Source organism: Myxocyprinus asiaticus, chromosome 31 (genome assembly GCF_019703515.2).
Source record: "Myxocyprinus asiaticus isolate MX2 ecotype Aquarium Trade chromosome 31, UBuf_Myxa_2, whole genome shotgun sequence".
NCBI lineage: Eukaryota > Metazoa > Chordata > Actinopteri > Cypriniformes > Catostomidae > Myxocyprinus > Myxocyprinus asiaticus.
Genome location: NC_059374.1, coordinates 41,512,725 through 41,536,725, shown reverse-complemented (window position 1 = coordinate 41,536,725; position 24,001 = coordinate 41,512,725). Strand labels below are relative to the sequence as shown.

General features: G+C 37.6%; 1 protein-coding gene across 4 annotated transcripts in view; it reads left to right on the top strand.

Moving 5' to 3' along the window:
* The window catches only part of LOC127422584 (glutamate receptor 4-like), a 130,498-nt gene that overhangs the window by 97,183 nt on the left and 9,314 nt on the right, over positions 1-24,001 (top strand). For 2 of the 4 annotated variants that reach the window (XM_051666234.1, XM_051666237.1), the window contains exons 13-14: positions 10,247-10,494; positions 23,024-23,138. In XM_051666234.1, coding sequence (XP_051522194.1) covers positions 10,247-10,494; positions 23,024-23,138 — 363 coding nt within the window. The remainder of the gene's footprint in view (positions 1-10,246; positions 10,495-23,023; positions 23,139-24,001) is intronic. The other 2 variants (XM_051666236.1, XM_051666238.1) reach the window with 1 other exon arrangement.

Below are 24,001 nucleotides of genomic sequence, written 5' to 3'. Positions count from 1 at the left end.
TGGATCATTGGCATATATCCGAGGTAATAAAAATTAGAAATCTTTAAAGCACATGTTTCAGGTACATTAAAATGTGATCTTTGAGGGCTTGATGGTTTAATTTATTTTTTTATTTTTTTTTTTTTTATAATTTTCTACAACAATAAAAAATTACATCAAGTAAAAGGTATTAAAATGCTTTGCTTGCACCTTGAATACATGTGAATGTATACAACTTAATCATTAATATAAATAAGTTTAAAACATATTTTTCAAGGTAAAATATTTTTTTACATACATTTTTAAGTCAAAAATATAGTGTTTTTTTGTCACATGACAACAAAATTGCTACCTACATAATTACACCACATAATTTGAAAAAGGTTTTTCAAATATTAATCTTTTTTTAATTGATTCACTACTATAAATATATATATATATATATATATATATATATATATATATATATATATATATATATATATATATATATATATATATTATATATATTCATGCCAACATTTTTTTCAATTTATTTCATTTTTAATTTTTTTTTACTGTCACCTGGATGGTTACACCACATGACATTTTTTACTTTAAGTCCCAGGAAAATATAAAAATTACAAATAATATATTTTTTTCTAATAACTTAAAGGTGCTGTAAGCAATTTTTGCCATTCTAGAATTTCGACAAGCTGAGCCGTTGGATTAGCCATGCCCCCTATTTCCAAAACCCTGCACATCAAAGATACCAAATGAGATTTATTGACACCGAAACAAGCAGAAACAGTTGTCAAAAACAACAGCAGCAAAATAGCGCCCTTAACTGGCAACTGCTATGAACCAAATGGCATAAAAATGGCATTATGCCTCAATATTTCGCTGAAACTACAATACTATGAGAACGTGCAAAATTATTGACAGGCAGAAAGTGTCATTGTGTCACACATTTTTATTTGCTGTTTACAGAGTCTAGAGCTGTCACAGAGACCGGTGAGATATCTCAGTACACTTATTTCATTAGTATCTTTCAGGGAGTATTTATATTTTTTGCATATCTTTCCATTAAAGAAATCGCTTACAGCACCTTTAATAGGTCTGGATAAAACAAATGAGAGTCACGTCATTGACCCAGATGCCAATATGGACAGGTTAAGTGACATCGAAATCCACGGAACAAACTACGCAAGGTTAAAGAAAATGTGGCTCAGACTACATTAAATATGGTTTCATAACAAGGACAAAACATGGTTTGTGTAAACCAAAATGTATTTAATTGCTGTGAATTATTGAATGAGATTATGAAACCAATGAAATTCAATGTTGTGTTAAAGGGATAGTTCACCCCAAAAAAAGTCAAATCTGTCATCATTTACTCACCCTTATGTTGTTCCAAACCTGTATGACTTTTTTTTTAGTGGAACAAAAGAGATTTAAACCAAGATGGATAGTACATTACAGTTCGTCGTCACAGTAATAGATCAGCTGCATGAAACTCATTTAACTTTATACTTTTTGCAGTCTGATTTCATTAAATCGGACTCCAAAGAGTATAGAGTTAAACCGACACATATCTATATAGAGAAACTGTCTGCAGTCTAGAGAGAGGATAAAAAAGCAATTTACTCAGAGAGCAATGGAGAGAAAGATAGGAGAAAGACAGATAGGTGGAGAAAGATGTGCAAGAGAAGCCGGGTGAGCTGAATGAATTGTCTATTCATTAATTAACTAGCTGCGCTGCGTGTATCTCATTTAGTATCTTGTAGTTATACAGAGATATGCTACTCTCTAACATGGGCAACCATTCATTTTCTCATTCACTCTTGCAGCCAGTAAAAACGCTGTTTATTTGCACATGCTGTTTGCACTGGTTTATTATTATTGGTTCACTATAGAAGTATTTCAGATCAAACAATGGCACAAATGCATCCAAATCTGTGCTGAATGCAATTTTCAGAGTGCAGTTCCGATCTTACGTGTCAGTTCTGAGCGCTATATAGTGGGGGATGCAGCAGATCTGGACTGTACAGTTTCACTCCTATACTGTGATCCAGACACCTGAATCTACTTTTTAACATCCTGAGACCTGAGCATGACTGCTGTGCATTTTCCATTCACCTTTTTGATTTGTAACTAGTAGCCCTTAAAAAATTTGCAAAAATGTTTTTTTAGACAGTGAGACTAAGTTGTGAAATTTTAAATAATACCAAGCTATAGAGTCAGTTTTTTTATATATATATATAAAATTGTTTATTTTGTTTCCAGGAATGTTGGTTATTCATGTTTTTGAGACGTTACAGACTTTACATCAGAAATTAGCATAACTAATTCTGATTCAAAGTAATGTCCAGCATCATCCAATCACTGTCAACCATGTTCAAATAAAATGATACTTTATAAATTCTGAATCTATGTACTGATTATCATTGTCACATGTCTGTCAAACATGTTGAGTGATCCAAACATCATCTGCAGCCTGAAACTGAACTTTTGATCGGATTTTAGGAGTGAATGCACTTAAAATCTAAATAAATGCGCTACAGGATGCTCCCTTGCTCACTATTTAGTGAATGACTTAACCTCCAGTGTACTGTCTGTCTGCGCTGGTCTCAGAACAGTTTGAAATGCACCTTATTTTCATCCTAACTCCATATAAAGCCTCTGAAAGCAACATTTTCTGCTTCTGGATGAACCCATTGATTCTCAGTGTGATAATGCACAGTAAATATAGGATAGTTTAAATGAAAATGAGCATACAGTCCACATGCATGGTCATTGTGTTTAACGGTGTGCCGTTTTACGATAAATTACTCAAATTTAAAAAATGGCATATCGGATGAAACTAGAGACTCTAATCTTTTGACTCAAACAGGTTTCAGTGTAAAAACTTAATTAGGTTTCTTACCAGATGCCGTTTTGTTGGCGTTTCTCCCAAAGACAAACTCCGCTGTGATCGGCACCATGTTGTTTGGTCACATGACTCTGTAAGTCAAAAGTTACTGACAGCACAGAGTCTCCTGAACTGAGATCAGTCAGTTTAAATTCAACTAAACTATGCGTTGCATAGAGCAAAGCCAAAATACAACGTCCACGAATGTGTTAAAGGGATAATTCACCCTAAATTGAAAATTCTCTCATAAAAATTCTCTCAAAGAAAGTTTAAACTAGTCTGATGATTACACAGAAATTACAGTAAGAAAAAAAACTACCAGCTAGACAGCTAGACTGACTGATTGATAAGTTTGATTAGTTACAAAAGGAATTGCATTGCAATTTTAGTGCTGATTGTGCCTGCTTAAACCCAGTTGCGGGTGGTTAGTGAATAAGATGCAGGTTTTTGCACTGAAATACCACGCATAAAAGTGCCATCACTGTTTATTGAATTCGCCCTAAAGTGTTTTTCATTTTTCAGGGAAATCAACCTATGAATGGTTTACTAATAGTCACCTCTGCCTATAAATCTAGAAGAGCAGAAAGTATTTTAACAGAAAAAAAGACACATTTCAGCTTTAAGAACATTCAGTAAAAACTGTGAATCTTTTTTCTCTATATTTTTGAAAATAATTATGAATTGTTCAAAAATAATCAAATCGTGAACAAATTTCAGGATGCATCGTAATCATTAGGTAAAGAATCATAACCGAATCAAATCGTTGTCAGAGCAAATATTTGCACCCTTATTCAGCCTGTCTCACTCTCTGCCATTCTGATTCACTCATGCTTCTATACAGTCTCTCTCTCTCTCTCTCTGGCAACATGTCTCACTCTCTGTGAGCCCATCACACTATCTCTGCTATCCTATCTCTTAACCTGTCTCATTCTCTCTGTCATGCTGTCTTACTGACTCTACAGAGCATCAGTGATATACTGGCAAGAAACATTTGATCAGTTACTCAGGGAATAAGTAAATGTCAGCTCCCCTGTTGTGTTTGGACTAAAGGTTTGTTTGTCATTTGTTGTCAGGAGTTTGTGCCTGACTCTAGGTTAATGTTTGTGTTTATGTGTCGGTGTGTTCGATGTTTTTTAGAGCTGCATTACAGCACTCAGCCCCAGACTGAACGTGACACACATTATAATGGGACGGCTGTCCGTCATGGTCCATTGCCTCTCTCACATACAGGCCTAGTGTAATGATGGCAGACTGGAGAAGGCAGGATCCAATTGCAGTTTTTAATAAAAAACTCAGAAAAACCACAAAACAGTAAAGACAATGCAAAACTAGAACACAAGGCACATTACAGACTGAATTAACAGAACAAGAACTGACAATGAACAGAAGAAAACACTAGGACTAAATACACAGAGAACTAATGATGAAACGAGGGACACCTGACACTAATGAACACAAGGACCAATGAACAAAGACCATGAAAAAGAACAAAACCCATAAACAAATGAAAGATGCGAAATGAACAATAAACACATAGCAACCCCTGGTGGTCGCCTGGGTAATCCTTATAGAGCCCCCCATCTAAGGAGTGGCTCCAGAAGCTCCTTAACACATAAAAACAAAAGTTCATTGGAGGAGCAGGATGCGGAAGCCCAGGGGCCGGAGCAGCAGGAGGCAGAGGCCCGGGGGGTGGAGGAGGAGGAGGCTCAGGGGGACAGAGATGCAGGAGGTGGAGCCGAAGGAGTCTCAGGGAATGGAGTCCCAGGAGGCGAGGCTCATGGGGTGGAGCTGCAGGAGGCAAGGGTTCAGGTGGCAGAGCCGCAGGAGGTGGAGACTCAGAGAATATGGCAGCTGTGGACCCAGAGGACTCAGAGAGCAAGGCACTAGGGGACTCAAGGGGCCGAGCCATAGAAGGCTCGAGGGGCAGAGCCATGGAAGATTCAGAAGGCGGAGCCACTGGACAGGGGTCAGCAGACAGGGGAACGACCTCCGTGGCGGTGAGCGCAGACAGGGGACTGACCTCCGTGGCCGTGAGCGCAGACAGGGGAATGACCTCCGTGGCCGTGAGCACTGTTGTGGGAACAGCCTCCATGGCCGAGGACGCTGGCACTGGGACGGACGAGGCCCCAGGCGCTGGCACTGGGACGGACGAGGCCCCAGGCGCTGGCTCGTTGACCGTGGCATGCATGGTCAGCTGGAACACAGAGTTGGGGACCTCCGATATGGGAATCTCTGAGGAGGAAGCCTTGAGAGCCTCATGGGGACTGGAGCAGTACCCCACTGTGTAGGGGGAGGAACTTAACAGTAGGGCATAATCTATGTAATGTTCCAAAGTACAGTTAAAGCTGCCTCCTGGCTTCCATGACTTGTTGAGCCCAAATCAAATTAGGTCCTTTAACACAAGCTCTCCCCAGTTTACACAATCTGTGAGGGCACAAAAAAGCTCAGTGAACTCTTCAATTGTGTCACCCTCCTGCTTTGGAGAAATCAGTTCCACTGCTGGATCCATTTCTTTGGTCGGTTCTTCCGTAATGATGGCAGACTGGAGAAGGCAGGATCCAATTGCAGTTTTTAATAAAAAACTCAGAAAAACCACAAAACACTAAAGACAATGCAAAATTAGAACACAAGGCACATTACAGACTGAATTAACAGAACAAGAACTGACAATGAACAGAGGAAAACACTGGAATTAAATACACAGAGAGCTAATGATGAAACGAGGGACAACTGACACTAATGAACACAAGGACCAATGAACAAAGACCATGAAAAAGAACTACAAGACCCATAATCAAACGAAAGACACGAAATGAACAATAGACATACATAGCGAGCCCTGGTGGTCGCCCGGGTAATCCTTACACTTAGACACACATACAGTAGACACACACATTAAAGTCATTATTTACTCTCCCCGAGTTGTTCTGGACCCATATGACTTCCTTTCTTCCTTGGAACACCAAATTATATGTTAGAATGATAGCCTCAGTCACCATGTCCTTTCATTGCATTGTTTTCCATACAATGAAAGTGAATTGTGACTGAGAATTATATTCTGCCTAATATCTTCTTTTGTGTTCCACGGGAAAAAGTCATACAGGTTTTGGAATAACATGAGGGTAAGTAAACGATTTTTGGGTGAACTATTTCTTTAATGCTTCCGCATCAGCATTATAGTTTAAGCTTGTGTCATTTCGGTGTAAATAAGAGCTACAAATGATCAAATACAAGGTGCACTCAGCACGCAATGATGTTAATGAATCTTGCAGGGCACACACACAAACCTCTTATTTCACCCAAATTAGATCCATCCATTTTCTGCCTCTCTGCCAGTAGTCCACACTTCAGAGCACACTTTAGAGCCGACTACATTCCCAGTTGTGCACACTTCACAGCACACTTCAGCGCTGAAGACGCTGTGCAAAAACAAGATGTGACACAAAGGAATTTGTCGATTATATTAGTACACAGAGTGTGAGTTATAGGTTAATGAATAAAGGACGTCAAAAGATACATTTACTAAAAAGGTTTAATGCTATATAAGGAACATTTTCAACAGCGTTTTAAAAGAATGTTTCAGTAAACACAATGGGCCATATTTGTAAATTGTTCCATAGAATCAAATGGTGCAGTTTACGTAAGAATTGTTATACTAACAATTAACACACAAATTTGTTCTACTGGAGTTTTATGAATAAGGTCATGAATAAAGTTAGTCAGATCGCATGCGTTAAATAAATAGACAAAATAGGTAAAAAATAGGCAAAATAGATGTACTCGCACAAAAGTTGAATTCCTATGAGGCATTAACCGTACTGTAGCAATACTACCATACTTGAAAACTTTTCATTGCAATTAGTATTTGACGGTACATCCGCAAAACACAAGTACTGTCAATTTTCTATCATTTTATTACTGATTTACATATAACAAATATATCACTGTAGGGTCATTCCATGTCAAATCAACCAAATTTCAGAAACTACCCTGGCAGAAATGTTTTACTTTTTCTGAAGAAAGATAAATTAAATGTCATGAAATCAATATTAACTGAGTAATCTGTTATTTTGTAGAGGAGGGTCAAAATGACAATTTTCACTTATGATTTTGGAGCAAACTACAGGTCAGAAATAACCTTAAAATGATGGACAGATAGATGGATGGATGTGTGTGCACGCGCCTTAGTGGTAGGGGGGATTTGGGACCATCACACCAAGTTTGGGTTCTCTTCGATTTACTGTCTTTGAAACCCAGACACTTTTAGCACAGAAAAAGATCTGTAAAAATACACTTTGGTTTCAGCACCTTTGGTGTTTGGATCCATAATGATGCATTCCAGAGCTCTGCAGATGCACATTTATGAAACTATACATTTACATATACATAGATATACATTTTGCACTAAATGAAGAGCCACATTCATAAAAACAGTGAATTTTTATATTTTAGATTTTTGCATTATTATTTTTATGTGAATAAATAAAGGTACATTTCTAGTGTCAACATTATATGTACTTCTGACCTTTTTTTGGACAAAAATAAACTAGCGTAAAATGTAAGAATTTACGCCACATTGAGAGCCCCATATCTCTGGGATGTAACCATAAAGGGCTTTAAAAATCAAGTTACCAAAAGGCAAGTTTGCTCTGACCTAGAATCTAGTGGTATTAAGGATATTAAGATATTTTTAATACATTTCGAGTTATAGGCACTCCAAATTTGGACTTACACCATTGGCATAAAATGCAACAAGCGGTGTTGAAGTCAACTGATTTTAGTAATATACCTACTTACCTCTGTGTAAAAATAAAATCATGACGCTGAAACCTTTCTACGGTTTTCTTTTTCTTTTTTTTACTTGTAGTTTTGCTCCAAGATCATAGGTGAAAATTGTCATTTTGACCCCCTTCTGCAAAATAACGGATTACTCAGTAAATATTCAATCATTGGAATTAATATTTTGGGCCCTATTTTAAGAGCACTAAGCGATAAGTCATATGTACAAAGTCAGTGGGCATGGCCATGAAGTTTCAGTATTTTCCTGCAAGCATGCGCTAAGTCTAGGCGCATGTGGGTTTGGCGAAATTGCACGTGCCAAGCGCTAATGGGCTGGGTCAAGTGCAATTTAATTCTGAGGTTCTTCACCGGTTATTGCATTATCTGCATCGTTAGTCGGCATTATAAATCATATTGATCAAGTGACACACAAATTATGGCTATCAACTGTGATTTTATTGGCCTTCCAGGTTTGGCTGTGGATTTTTGCACGCACTTCACTTCTACCGGTCAATTTTGCTTTAAAAAATAAATAAATTTATTGAAACACAAAAACACTGGCTGATTGGGGACCGGGTGTGTCTCATTCCAGCCCGGCCCCGCCCTCCTCGGCTCTACACTCCTCCCGGCGTTGCCTCAGGCCGGGGAGCCCCCGGCATGACGTACATCCCCCACCCTTCCTCTCCGGGGGGGGCGTGCCTTACGCCCCGACTGCCGGCGGGTCATCCCCGCCTTCCTAGACCTGGGAGGAGACAGGAGGGGAAAAACAACAAAACAAAATGGCGAGGGAAAGGCCAACACGGAGCGACAGAGAGAGAGAGAGGAGAGAGAGAAAAAAAGAAACTCACCAGTTCTCTGATGCGCCATCGCGTGGTCCTCGATCACTACTCCACCCTCTCAGGTGGACTGCAGCCGCTCCTCCCCGGGCGGACCGGAGTCAGACCTCCGACCCCCAGCGGACAGAACACCCCTTCGTGTTCCTGGCGTCCTGTGGGGACACTCCTCCGCCCCTGGCAGCGGCCCTACCACTCCAGGCGGTCGGGGAGTCGCTTCCCTCCTCCCCCCGCTGACGACGGTCTTCTCTCGACCCCTCCGCGTTCCCGGGGGACGGCAGGGCACTCCTCCGCCCCCGGCAGTGGCTCCCTCGCTCCAGGCGGTCGGGGAGTCCCGTCCCCACTCACCTCGCAGACGGCGGCCGTTCCCCGCGTCCGGGTGGTCGGGCTACTCCGTCCCCCGTCGGACGGCAGCGGCACTCCCCTGGGTGGACGGCAGTGTCGAGAACTCTGCGACGGGAATCCCTCCTCCTTCCCGGGTTTCGGCACCAGTGTAAGGGGGTTTAGTGGAAAGGAGGAGGCGAGAACCGGCTTGACAACTTAAATAATAATTTAATAAACAATTTAAACAAAACACACAACCAAAAACACACAGTACAGCTGCCTGTAATTCTCTCTCTCTCTCGAACTGTCGTCCCCGGCCGCCTTTATCCCTCGCGCGCCCCATCAGGCTGACTGGGGACCGGGTGTGTCTCATTCCAGCCCGGCCCCACCCTCCTCGGCTCTACATCACTTAAACCAAAAATATTTCTACATTTAAATACACTTCAAATGAAGCGAACATATAATTAAAATAAGGAAGTGGTCAAAAAAGTAATATATAACCACCTTCCTAAATCCAAACATTTTACCCTCTCCAACTTCTTTCACCGGCCCGTTTTGCAGTGACTTTAAAATCACTCTTCGACAACAGGTGAAAAAATATTAATACAAATTAAATCATAAATGCAATTGTAAATATAAATATAATACAAAATTAACCTTGACCTATAGATAGTTTAACACAAATCTCATACATTTTTGTTTCATAAAATGGCTACAACAGCGATTGGCAGGGAAATAATTTGATGTTCCACTATATTCTCAAAGTTTGGACATGAACTTTATTACCACCTGCTGGTGGAATCTCCAGAATGCATGAACTGATTTGAGACTCTGCACAGCAAACAGACGTGCTGTTGAAACGTCTCAGGAAATTAGCAAATTGCATTTTGCACCACTTCATTAACACACAATACACCCACAGTTTGCGCACATACACCCACAGATAGCGCAAACACTCCCATCCATGCCAACTTGCGCTTTGCACTGGCACAAAAATTAGATAAGGCTTTGCTCATGGTCATTTCGCATTGCCCTAGCGCGGTCACAAAAAATAGAGCCCTTTGTTTTTCATCATCATTTATGTTTATCTTGTCTGGGGACCTCAGGTTGAGTTGATACAACATGACTCTGTAGTGTTTTGTTTAAAAAAAGGTTTTAAGATAGTTGACGGTTGACTACCAAATGAAAAATCATCGTATAATTGCCACACTGCTTTTAACACACTAACAGAATCTAATTTCTGGAATTTTTCAACCAATATCTATATTTCGATAGTTGTCAATAATAGAAAAATGCTTCATGGATTTTCACCTTTATCGCAACGCTGCATTATGTGTGATTGATTTGTGAGATTTTAGTGGATTTGATGCAGAGACAAAAGCATCCAAATTGTTCTGTCGAGTTTCTGTAACATGTTTTTTGCTACTCCTGCACCCTCTAGAGGTCAAAGATCGCCGTGTACGAAAAAATGTGGAGTTATATGAAGTCTGCCGAGCCCACCGTCTTCACCAAGACGACAGCCGAGGGCGTGGCCCGTGTGCGCAAGTCAAAGGGGAAATACGCCTTCCTGCTAGAGTCGACAATGAACGAGTACACGGAGCAGCGCAAGCCCTGCGACACCATGAAGGTCGGAGGGAATCTGGACTCCAAGGGATACGGGGTGGCCACGCCCAAAGGATCGCAGCTAAGGTGGGTGGAGTATTATAACAACCAATCAATCCCAAAGCTGTTATAGTATTCCACCTACCCTGCTGTGCTTCTCTCTTTCTCTCAATCTCTTCTGTCTTGCTCTCTTTCTCTCAGTTTCTCTCGGTTTACTCAGTACTCTCTGTGGGACAGTGATATCTTTTTGGTCACATGGACAGTCACTGTTTGGACTCGTATGGAGGAGTTGATCTTTTCTGGCTCCATCTCTTTCAAATTCTGTGGGTCACATAAAACACAAACATATGAAAACATGGTGTGGGCGTTATAAGTGAAGTCACTATATTTTAATCATTTTGGTTGATAACGATACAACACAATAATAAAACATACTTCAAAAACTACAGAAAAAATTAGTCCATTTGACTTCAAATTACATTTTATTTCATGTTCTTTTATTTATTTTTTTGAAAGTCATGTAAATTGCCATTTTAGCAACAAATTTTGTAAAAGTAAATATGATCTGCTTTGAATTCATTTTCTAAAATAGTTTTGCGGTCTTTTGCAATTATTTGCAGTTCCCTTGGAATAGCATTATCCATCCCTTAGGGTATTTAAACCATGTTATTTTTGGTAAAAACATAGGAACAGTACAGGAAAACCAAAACTCTGGAAATAAAATTAATAATCATTCTGCCAAAAAAAACAATGTTCAATTGTGGGGCACGTGTCTTACATCATACCACAAATATGGTTATTACAGTCATGGTTATTGCAGGTTTACTATAGTGAAACCATGGTTAATTTTCATAAAGGCATGTTTTTGTTTTGTTTTGGGGGTTTTTTTGTTGGAAAACATGGTACTTTTACTACAAATTAACCATGGAGTTAAACCATTTTTATGTATGTATGTATTTATTTGAGGGGGGGTCATGTTGTTACTACAAATACTATGGTTACTATAGTAAAACATGGTAAATGTAGTGTTAATGGATCTAATATAAATACCATAGTTCAAAACCATGAAAATGTTTACTTTGGTATTACTATTAATGCTACTATTGTATTATTATAAATTCCATATAGATAAAAAATGGTAACTCTAGTAAAATCGAATTTTCATAAAGCGGCGGATAAAGCTATTGTGAGGGAACCCAAACAAATTTCAGAAAATAAATTCTCCCTGTCTTCCAAAAAATATTTTAGACTATTTTTAAGATTCACGCATTTCATTTTCATAACAAAATGCATAAAATTGAGTTGTGTAATGTTTAACAAAATTAAATTAATAATATGTATTTCAAATATTTAAATATTTAGTTTTTATTTTATTTTATTATAGATTATTCAATTTCAAATTCAAAATTTAGAATGGAATTTTGACATTTTTAATGGAATTTTGTTATGACACTAGAATGAGTAGATTGTCAATTAAAGGGGCTTTGAAGGGGATGAAGTGTGTTTTGAAGGGGTTTTGCATAACTCCGTTATCAGGGTTGGGGAGTAATGGAACACATGTAACAGGATTACATATTTAAATACAAAATATAAGTAACTGTATTCCACTACAGTTACAATTTAAATCATTGGTAATTAGAATACAGTTACATTCAAAAAGTATTTTGATTACTGAAGAGATTACTTTGCATTTTATTGTCATTTATTTCATTTAATATTTAGTCCTTTCAGATGGAAAACATTTATACATATAAATGATGCGATCCAAAGTGATATGATGTGTTACATTCATACGAGCAGACAGAGAAGTACGTTTGAAGTAAGTTTGGAGTAGAAGAAATTGAAATAATCCTTGTGTAAATTGTCAGCTTTACGCTAAGATAAAATGCTATTTCTAGCCATTTTACATGCACATGTTACCAGACACGATCATATTTTTTATCAAGAAAATTCACGTTGGATCATAATTTTGTTTTCTATTAAGACCTTTGATATTAGGGCAAAAATCATATTCTTGATGATAATTTTTGTATTGTTTTCCTGTAAAAAATATCTAAAAACCCTTAAAACAGGGGGCCTGGGTAGCTCAGTGGTAAAATACGCTGGCTACCACCTCTGGAGTTCGCTAGTTCGCTAGTTCGAATCCCAGGGCGTGCTGAGTGACTCCAGCCAGGTCTCCTAAGCAACCAAATTGGCCTGGTTGCTAGGGAGGGTAGAGTCACGTGGGGTAACCTCCTCATGGTCACTATAATGTGGTTTGTTCTCAGTGGGGCACGTGGTGAATTGAGCGTGGTTGCCATGGTGGATGGCATGAAGCCTCCACACGCACTATGTCTCCGTGGCAACGTGCTCAACAAGCCATGTGATAAGATGCGCGGGTTGACTGTCTCAGACGCAGAGGGGATTCGTCCTCCGCCACCCGGACTGAAGCGAATCACTATGCGACCACGAGGACTTAGAGCGCATTGGGAATTGGGCATTCCAAATTGGTAGAAAAAGGGGGAAAATCCCAAAAAAAATCCCACCCCCAAAAAAAAAAAAAAAAAAAAAAACAATCCTTAAAACAAGATCATTTTGATTTATCTTGTTTTAGAAACAACACTGCATAAGATATTTCGGTTTTTCAGAGAATGTATTTTTAACATGTGTATTTTGTCACTGTACTGGCAGAGTTTTTATAGTCAAAACAAGTGAAAAAATCTACCAGTGCTGAAGAAGTAATCCAAAGTATTTAGATTACATTACTGACCTTGAGTAATCTAACAGAATACGTAACAAATTACATTTTACAGCATGTAATCTGTAATCTGTAGTGGAATACATTTCAAAAGTAACCCTCCCAACCCTGTCCGTTAGATACAATACTTCATTCGGCAAATTTCCATCGAACTGACGTTTCAGCCATTATATTGGCCACACCTAGCACCACATAACATTTTAATAATTTGTGAAAGCAGTTTAAATGTAATGCCGACCCACAAAAAGTTGTATTTTTAAATTCCATGTTGCTCAAAACATACAGTGTTTTCACATAGTTAACAAGTAGACGTTTTATTTAGTTTATGGTACTTTCAGAGACAAAAGCTCATGTATTCCAAAGGATATTACTGTTTAAATTCGCACAGAGAGTGCTGTGTGTGTGTGTTCACTATGTCCTTCCTCCACAGAATCAGCGTTCAGGTAATCAATGCATCCTCCTAATATTTTTCCCAATACTTTTCAATACAATTCTTATCTTTTTTACTTTTTTGCATAAAGTATAATTCCTCCAGCATGTTTTACTCCATACCATCTTTTGGATGTGAAAGAATTCATCATCAACAAACCATTTTGTATTCTTAAAGACAACGTGAAATCAAAATTGACTAAATCAATGTTCCGTGTCTTACTGTGCACGATTTAGAAATGTACATTATTCTAAAGAAAAAAAAAAAAGCATAATCTTTAATCAAAATGTATTAACTTTCTCCACCTCTGAAACGACTTTTCTGTTCTGATGATGTCACCAAGGCCGTGTGGTTGGGGAAAATGAATATTAACCAGTAGTGTCATAGTTAACAATTCACGATCAAATCAAATCCCGATAAACTCAAGTATTTTCCATTGAATATTCTGTTTCACTAAGAAGTATGTTGTGAAATCTGTTTCATGTTGTCTTTAAGGATTTAATGTAATAATTAAAAAAAAAATCTATTATGAAGTAATACAGTTTAACTACTCTGAAATCAGTACGATGGATGTCAGTATCAAGATTTGACAGACTGATCTGTGGTCAATTTGTGATCCTGTGTGGAGATTCAGTTGTGCCTGAGCATCTTAGTATTCAAAGGAATTTACTGACAACCTGGAGCTGGATCAATTCAAAGGTTAAGATAGTGAGAGTTAGTATGTGTGTGGCATTTCAGATCTTGATGGTCCCCTTATGTCGTTATCAGCCAGTTCAGTAAACTAATCTCAGCACCGTGACCTCTCCCACGACCGTTTAACCTCTCCAGAACAGAGATAAATACACGGTTAACCTTTACAGACTTCCCCAAATCCGATCTTTCATATTCTCACATAGCCAGACCTTCGACTAAACAGCATAAAGTCTGGTCCACTTTGCAGCTTATTCCGGTCAAGAACTACCTACTTATATATTGAACACCCTGTTAGATATTGAACACACTTTATGTTATGTTTTTATGAGCCATTTAGCGTTTTAGTTGCCGGTTTATCTGAAATAGATTATACCACAATAAAAGACTGGCAAGGAAAAATAATAATAATTTAAACAACAGCTTAGTGGTCTCTACATATGAAAAAAAAAACATGGAAAAATAGCAGAAAATGTGTACAGACTCTCTGATCAGAATATCTGCGAGTCTGAAATAATACCGATTATTTCAAACTAATACTGAAAACTTCACACTGAATGAACTGTCAGTCGCTTTGGATAGTGTAAATGTAAATTTGACAGACAAAACTTAAAAAAACAAAAACGGAATATACAATTCTGTTTGTAGATAACTAGTTAACCTGCAACTGAGCGTCTTAAACAAAACTTACTCAGCCAATCAGATTGAGAGAGAGCTTTCCAGTTTTGTAGAAGTACAATTACCTGTAAATATTGTTGTGCGTAATAACTGAATATGTAGTAATCACCTTGTCTATGACGGACACAAGCGACGTGTCGCGTCAAAAGTAATTGAGCCCCATTATAATCAATGATACTGTCTACACTGAAAGTGTCTGTTGCAACACATCGTGCCATTCCAACAGTTAACAGGTGTCCCGTTCCATTTTGCGCTGCATGTGTTGGCGCTACTACTGCCAACAACACATATGAACAGTTTAGAACGTTTGTGTCGACGCGTCCAATGTATACAGCCTCAAGCCGCTGCACCGCGTCAATGGACGTGCCTGGTGTAGACAGGGTGTAAGCAAGCAAATATAGTAATTATACACGAAAATAGCATACATTTACGAAGTAAAACCTGTGATATGGCTAACAATAGTTCAATAAGACCCATAGGCTAATTATTTTTTATATTAAACATTTCAGCCTTAGCGGCTAATGTATACTTTGGTAAGGTTAAAATAGTTGACCTACACTACCTAACCTTAAAACTAAATTGGGGTGACAGGGATGCATTAAAAACAAGAATATTTGTAATTAAACATGAGAAAAATATGGAGTAATAACAACAGTTACAATAATATCATTTTTCCAAATTGTTATTTTATTTGTATTATTTTTAATAAAGTTTGTAGTAAAGACAGTGATACTGGAGAAACAGTTAACAGCTCAATAAACGTTAAAATGTGATTTGAAAAAAAAATAATTTGGCCCTTAATAAATTGCCTGTTAGCAAATTTTGCTCATTTTAATCGTTTTTTATTATACAAAAAAAAATAAAATAAAAAAATAAAAAAATTATGTATACTATGTTTTTAACAAACTATTTTCAATTATGTAGAATTAATTTGAAAAAACTGAGTTGTTTCAGCTGAGCTGTGCTTGGGGGAGTGGCCACAGGGTCTTGCATCTGAATATTTAATTAGGCAGGCCTGGGCAAGGTATGGGGGCTAATGTGGCGCATAAATAGTTGTTGTTATTGTCAATTAATAAGGGTTGTAGTTGTTTTAATAGTTAGGTTCAGTGTTAACATTGCTGTTTTGTGTTAAATTATTGTGTTTTATTGTAAGTCACCATCATTAGTGTTCCTTCTAACTAACTTATACCTAAGGTAAAGTCTTATATACATATTTTAATTAAGTAGAATGAACAAGGTTAGATCTTGTTGTATTCAACCACTGTATTCACTAAAATTTAATACAAATATATGAGTATTACCAACTCTTGATTTTAATGAGATCCAGTGAATATCTGTGCAAAAATGGCAGTGTGAGCTGATGCAACAGCTTATGCATTGCTGTGAATGATAAATTGCGATTGTTAAGCTTTATATTTGGGCTGTTTTTAAAGAAAGGAGAAAATGACAGCACACTCATCTATGCAACTTCGAAACTGCAGCAATGTTATACTAAAATAAAACAAATGAATCAGTATTGGTAAACCTGTCACAGTCACCTGTACCAGAGTGTTTGTTCTGCCGTTGTCAAACACTGAAAGAAGCAAACGGATAATCTCAGGTTCACTGTATCACAATGTCGCAAAATCCTGGAGGGACAGGCATAATGTATGTGTGCCGTCTGAGGCTGAGACTAGATCTTTCACCTCCAGACTTGCCATCTTTTGCCTGCCGCAAAAACTCTGCTGTAACTGAACCTGTCTCTCCAAAACTGACAGCAAGAGAATATCTCAGTCTCGCAGAACAGTTCAGAAATCTCATAAATGTTGCATTTCTCCTCACTGAGCTCAGAGTGCTCAGTGTCTTATCCACAGCTTCACCTCCTGATATCCACATTTACCATAGAACAGACTGAGACGGTGGAGAGATTTTAGATGAAAAGACGAAGCACAGTATGAGTCTCCACACAGGGCTTAAAAAACAAAGGCAATGGCTATGTTTGAAATGTAATACTCTCACACTGTGCAGTATATACTGAGTACTGCCAAGTGTTTTTCAAAAATAGTATGTGAGACATTATGTAGTATGCAACGATACATGTTTAAAACAGTAAAATGCTAACCCATTGTTCTCAACTTTGCATGCTTACCTCAGTGAGCTATCATCTCGCTGAATTTATTTAATTTATTTTGCATATTTAACTCAATTTTGTGTCGAAATGTTGTTACTTTTAGTGGTCAATCAAATAATGAGTCAAGAAGGAGATGTTAAAAATCTCTAATGATATTACTTTTGGTTTATTCGTCACACTGGAAATCAAGTCGAGCATGTTGCATAGTGGGTTGCAATATTTTGCACATTTTGGCAAATCTAGTAGGTCATTTGGGTATTCCATGCATACAGAAAATTCAGATGCAGAATGCAGACTGCAGAAATAATATGAGTAGTATGGCATTCCTAACATAGCTAAAATCTGAGACAGGAGCTATTCTTTCCTAAAACTCAACATATTTCATTTGCATCTCACGTTAATATCTATTTCATCATCAATGTATTTCATCCTCAAATAGCTAAATGGCTTGTGGTAACACTGAAGATGTCTCTCTTTTCCTCTCTCAGTTATTCTCTCTAATGTCAGTGAGACATTTCATTCACGGCTATCTCTTCTGTGCAGTAGGAATCAGTTCGATTAGTGGGTCCCAACCCAAAAAATGGACAGCAGGGAAAATACTATAAATGCAAATAATAAAACGCAACTCATATAATCGTGCAGAGTAAGGATAGCAAAATAAATAGGCTTATCAACTTTCAAAAGGGAGGAGAAAAACACTTCTCATACTGTTGTTCATGTCAAAGGTTGTGTTTCCAGTCAAACTCCACAGTATTTTGCCGCAAATTCATCTGTCAATTGGTAGAAGCTAGCCAAATTAGACAGATGTCAACATGGAGAGGAGTTGTGTGACCCTCATCCTCAAAAGCCATGAACAAAACTACACAAGGTGAATAAAATACAGCTTAGACAACTTTTAATGCAGGTTCCTCTTGCAGTGAGGATAAACATGGTTTTGTGCTGACCACAATGTGTTTTGCCAAATGAAAAATTCAAGCAACACTTAAAAAACCAAACACAAACTTTTATGTCAATGTAAAACAATTAAGTCATTTTTCCTATTCAGCCCATGTCATGTTAATAATTTTGCATATTGTTGGGCATATGCAGTTTGTGGATATATTAATACATTTCAGATGTGTGATTTTAAGGGCATTTCTGTTTACTTTACGATAAACAATTTTGGTACCGTTTTAAGTCGCCATTTGATGTCCGGTCCAGTTGAGAAAGATGGATTAAGACTGCAGAGAAAAACAGAGAGCCTTTAGAAAAAGAGCCCTTTGCCCTCAAACACACACACACACACACACCCTTGAGCCAGAGAGAAAGGCAGAGCTGCAGCTGATTGTGAGAGATCAGCTATCCTGATAACTGAGAGAGAGAGAGAAAGAGAGATTACAGATTGTGTCTGGGTTTCCCGAAGCACTAAATAGAATGTTAGTAGCACTTAAGTAGTACTTAATCTCTAAGGAACGTTTCCCAAAAGCATCGTTATCTAAGTAGTTCGGAAAAACGTTCGTCAATTAACGAGACCAGCTTTGAACCTAAGTCAATTAACTGCAACTTGAACGTATCTTTCTCTCATCTTTCACCATTTATCAAAGACAATGGGACTTTTAATAAATGTTATTAATATGTTTTGATTATTGGAAAGCCATTGGAAAGAAAAAGTGTTAAAAAAAATCGCTATGAAATATATAGGTAGTCTCCGCATTCTGCGCATGTGACGTGATAGGTCTAAATTTACATGATATATAATACAGATTAACATTATATTAGTCTTCTTTGATAATCATAATTGTATTGGCAATAGAAAGGATATGTTCTTATTAACAGATTATTTAAAAAGACATATGTGAGTTATGTGATCCTGCAGTTTAAAACTTAAATTAATTAATAAATTAATAGGCCTAAATAAATAATTAAAATAGGGTTAACAAACGAGATTAGAGTGAGAGTGTGTAATGAGAGATTCTCTCTCTCTCTCTCTCTCTCTCTCTCTCTCTCTCTCTCTCTCTCTCTCTCTCTCTCTCTTCCTCCTCCTTTTCTTCCTTCCTCCAATGGCTGGTTCAAATCGGCTCACCTATAGTCTTTTTACAAATTGCATGTTGCATAATTGCAGTTTAAAGGCTACCAGTACACAGTGCCTTGAACTCTAACCAGATGATCTATTAATATTAAGATAGGTCTATGAGTAGTTCAGTAATAATGATCGTAATTTTAATCCTGTTCTGTGTGCATTTGTTCAGTTTCCAGCCAAAGTAATAAAACTTTAGGCTACGTGAGAGCTCCTTATGCTTCACATAGCGTGCATTCACGTTACATGCATTTATTGCGTCACATTCACATTAATCTCTATAATTGAGCATCATTCCAACTGAAACTCCGTCTTACTCATTATTTCTTTAATTAAATTCTGTAATAGTTAATACATTTTGGCGCCTCTACAAGGTTCCAAACAACTTCCATGTTTGTTAATATTTCCATATTATTTTCATGTTGAGAAGACAAACTCCTGGACATACTGGCCAAAGTGATCAGCACCTTTGGACCGGACATCTCCCGTAACCAGGCACTTAATTTCTACTTTGTAACGAGCGATATACAGTATGTGCTGCTTTGGGAAGCAGGTGTTACTCCGTCGTAAAATAACGAATGACAGATGATCGTAAAGGCTTAAGTTGCAACGTTATTGGGAAACGCAGCCTGTATCTTGCGCATCCCTGGTCAACAGGGAAAGAATGAGAGAGAAATGCAAAGATCTGCATACACACACACAAACACAAACACACTCCACACTTTCTTGTGAGAGAGACTCAAGAACCTAGTGAGCTGCCTAGCTAGACAGCATTTTAAGGCATCAAAGCCAAACCCCGGACTCAAAGGCTGCAAAAAAATAAATAAAAAGAATAACAAATAATTTAAGGGTGAGTCGAGAGCAATGTCAATTATTAATACATTTCATTCAAAAACAAAAAGAGAGTTCAATCTAGTGTAATTCAAATTAATTATTTTATCAAATATTTGTGTGTAGCAATATGCTGAATTTAGTATATATTGGAATAAATTGTGCGCTGATTCTCTTGTTGTTGCCTATGTAGTCATGCTACCTTAGAAGTCAGCTGGCTATGTAGGTAGTAGACAGCTGATCTTAGACAACCTGCTGTCACTTCTTGAGCTGTTAAAACATGTACCGGAAGAAAGAGAATTAGAGTAGAGTAATTATTTGGCCTCTGTATTGCATGTAAAACAGTGTCAGTGATCTATTAAATAGTCCCACTGCTACTGCTGTTTAAAAGCCTTTTAATTAATTAAAGAGAACATCTGGCCTCCATTTATTAAAAAAAAAAATACTCTCATGTCTCAAACCAACACACAAATTATCAAACGATGGAAGAAAGCAATCAATCCAAACATCCCCCAACGACAAGTCAAGAATGGACAGAGACAGACAAACAGACAGATAGATAGTTAATCATAATTTTTTGATTTGAAATAACCTGAGAATGAAGACAGTATTACCTTAGTTCCACTAGTTGAATGTAGAACTTTAGAATTCTGCACTGTGACATCTCTGATTCCAGTAAGGGACTTTTACAGAATGCAGCATTATGACATCACAATAATGACAGATATTTCTGGAATGCAGGAGCATCCAATTTTTACTGTAAATCAGCCATGACAACTCTCTGAAAGATTTAGAATGTTAATGTGAGTATGACATATTAATCAGATATTGGTATTGGCGTACTAGATTTTCTAGGGTACTGCTGCTGCTGCAGAGCAAATGCAGAAATTTGCTGTTGCTAGAAAATAAATAGATATACTGAGTTAAGCTTGTGGACATGCTGCTGCTGCTGCTGCTGCTGCACATTTAGACAAAACACAAGACATGCTGCATCGAGCATGTAGAACATACAAACAATCCCCCAACCAAGCAGATCTATCGCCAAGACTTGTGTACTGCTGCTGCTCTGAAGAGGCATGTGCACCGAGTGTATGCTAGCTAGGTATGCCTTGGCCACCGGCCCAATGGCGTAACGCTAAAGAACTAAATTCCTATGTCTGCCTGGGACTGTTGGCCGAATGGCTAAAACAGCTAGTGACCTGACTCATAATGCGTACCTGGACCAGGAAGGCCCAGATCTTATTCAATTAGTGACTTATACTAGCTATGTGTGGATATATTTAATCTAATGACCTAAAATAGCGATGTGTGCCAGACAGATTTGGCTAAGGCTTACCTTGTTAAAGATGTGCTTCTATGTGTCATGGCCAAAGCAGATCTTACCGTGCAAGCTGATAGAAGAAATGCCCCAGCAACAACCTGAGCAAATAGCATTTTCAGAGAAAAACTCATGCAGCGTGTTGCAAACCAGCTTATCTGCAAAATTAACATTTAAATGTTAGACAAACAGAGAGACTTGATTGGCTATCACATTACATGTCAAAGGACCAATCAGCTTACACCATGCAAGCCGATTGGCTTAACATGTCATATGTGAGCGAGCCAATTGGCTAAAAGATAACACGTTCAAAGAGCCTTGCATGGCTGAACTTTGGTCATTAATATTTACACTCAGTGAGCTTCAAGATTAGATAGATAGAATAAGAGAATGATAGAATGAGAACAACAGATAGATAGATTGAACAACAAAATTAAAGATAGGTTGTACGATGAACAACACAAAGAAAGAATAAAAAATAGAATGAATGACAGAACAACAGGTGGAACAAATGACAGAACGAACATTAGAAAAAAAGACAGAACGAGCGACAGAACGGAAGATAGAATGAATGACAGAATGAACATTAGAACAAAACCAGAACTAACGACAGAACAAAAGATAGAACAAATGACAGAACGAACATTAGAACAAACAACAGAAAGAACGATAGAAAAAAGCGACAGAACAAATGATAGCACAAATACAGAATGAGAGAATGAGAGAACAATAGATAGAATGACAGATAGATAGAACAACAGAACGATAGATAGACCACACAACTAAAGATAGGACGTACAATGAATACACAACAAAGGACAGAAAAAAAGATTGAGCGAACAACAGAACAAAAGATAGAATGAATGACAGAACGAACATTAGAACAAAAAAGAGAATGAATTATAGAAATAACGACAGAGTGAATGACAGCACAAATGACAGAACGATAGAATGAAAGAATGATAGAACAAAATGATAGATAGAACAACAGTATGAACTATAGAATGAACGACAGATTGAAAGATAGAACAAACAGTATAAAGACAGAGCGAACGAGTCAGCGACAGAACAAGTGATTGATTGAACGACAAAATGAAAAACAGAACAAGCGATAGAAAGACAGAACTAACGACAGAATGAATGATCGAGCGAATGACAGAACGACAGAATAAACAACAGAACGAATGACAGAATGAACGATAGAACGAATGATAGAACGACAGAAAAATAGAACGAACAAACGATAGAACAACAGAATATATTAAAAAATGGTCGTTAGAACGAACAAACGGTAGAACGAACGATATAATGACAAAACTATAGAAAGAACGACAGAACAATAGAACAAACAATTGAACGAATAGTAGAATGGCAGACAGACAGACAGATAAATAGATAGATCTCTTGGCTTCATTCTCTTAATCCACAGATGTGCTGCTGTAATTATGAAATATAATGGATAATTTGCTCTCCCAACAGGAGGTTTGATAATGGGCTCTCCACGTTTTAAAAAATGATGAAAAACATGGACGTGCTCCAATCGTCCATTTGCTCATGATGAATATTAGAAGCAGAGCAGGTGTGAAGAATATAAATAGAGAGAGAGAGAGAGAGAGAGAGACATCCCACAAAGGTGTTAATTAACAAACGCTGCCTTCCACAATCCTCTCTTATTTTCACTTGTGTTCTGTTTGTTTTGTTTTGTGTTCGTCTAATCCGGGCTGCCGCGCGGCCCGCTCTTATGTGATGTTTATGGTTTGTTGAAGAAATGCCGTAAACCTGGCCGTGTTAAAGCTGAATGAACAGGGGCTGTTGGACAAATTGAAAAATAAATGGTGGTACGACAAGGGCGAATGTGGCAGCGGGGGCGGGGACTCGAAGGTTAGCCACCAATGACACGCCGAGGAGTGGTAAAAAAATGAAAAACTGTGACGCAACAGAGACATCTGCCCTGACACGCCCCTAACTGATGGCCGAGCCAATCAAGAGCAGCAAATGTGTCAAAGGACAAACTGTAAAAGAAAGCAATCACTGTCAAAACAGAAATATTTGCTGAAAGGTTTGAGCACCTCAGGATATGTGAAAAAAAAACACTCTCACTTAAAAGTCATTTATCATCATCATTTATTTCATATGCAGTGGGGTTCAAAAGAGCACTAGTGAAAATGCTTCTATTTTGATTTTCTTCTCTAAATTAATCTTTTTTTTAATTTTATTTTCAGCACACATGCTGCATGAACAAAGAGCAAAGAGCATTTTGTGTGCTTTAATAAAAGGAACGTCATTTTAAAAAAATGATCAGTATTTTATAACAGTATCTTTTTATCCGTCCATTTAATTAGTCACAACAATTTCTCTAATTCCAACAGAATTTGAAGAGTTTTTAGAGTTTTAACTCAATTTTCTTCAGTAATTGAATTCAGAGTGATTAAAAAAGTATACTGTGGGTCGTAACCTTAGCACAACTTTGATTGTACGTTAAAAAAAGTAATAAGGCAGCAATTAAACTTAAGTGTTATAGTGGGCTAAACATTTTTTACAGTGTAAAAATTAGTTAACATAGTGTCATAATTTGCTTATTTAATCAGTGATCTAGAAATAGTGTCAAATCTAAAGCATTTCTTATTCGGTACGTAAAAATACTTTGAAGCTGTAGTTTGACAAGATGCAAGTTCATAACTTAAAGTAAACTACAGTCAAACTACTCTCTTAAAAAAGTAGACAGACAGAAAGAGATAGATAGA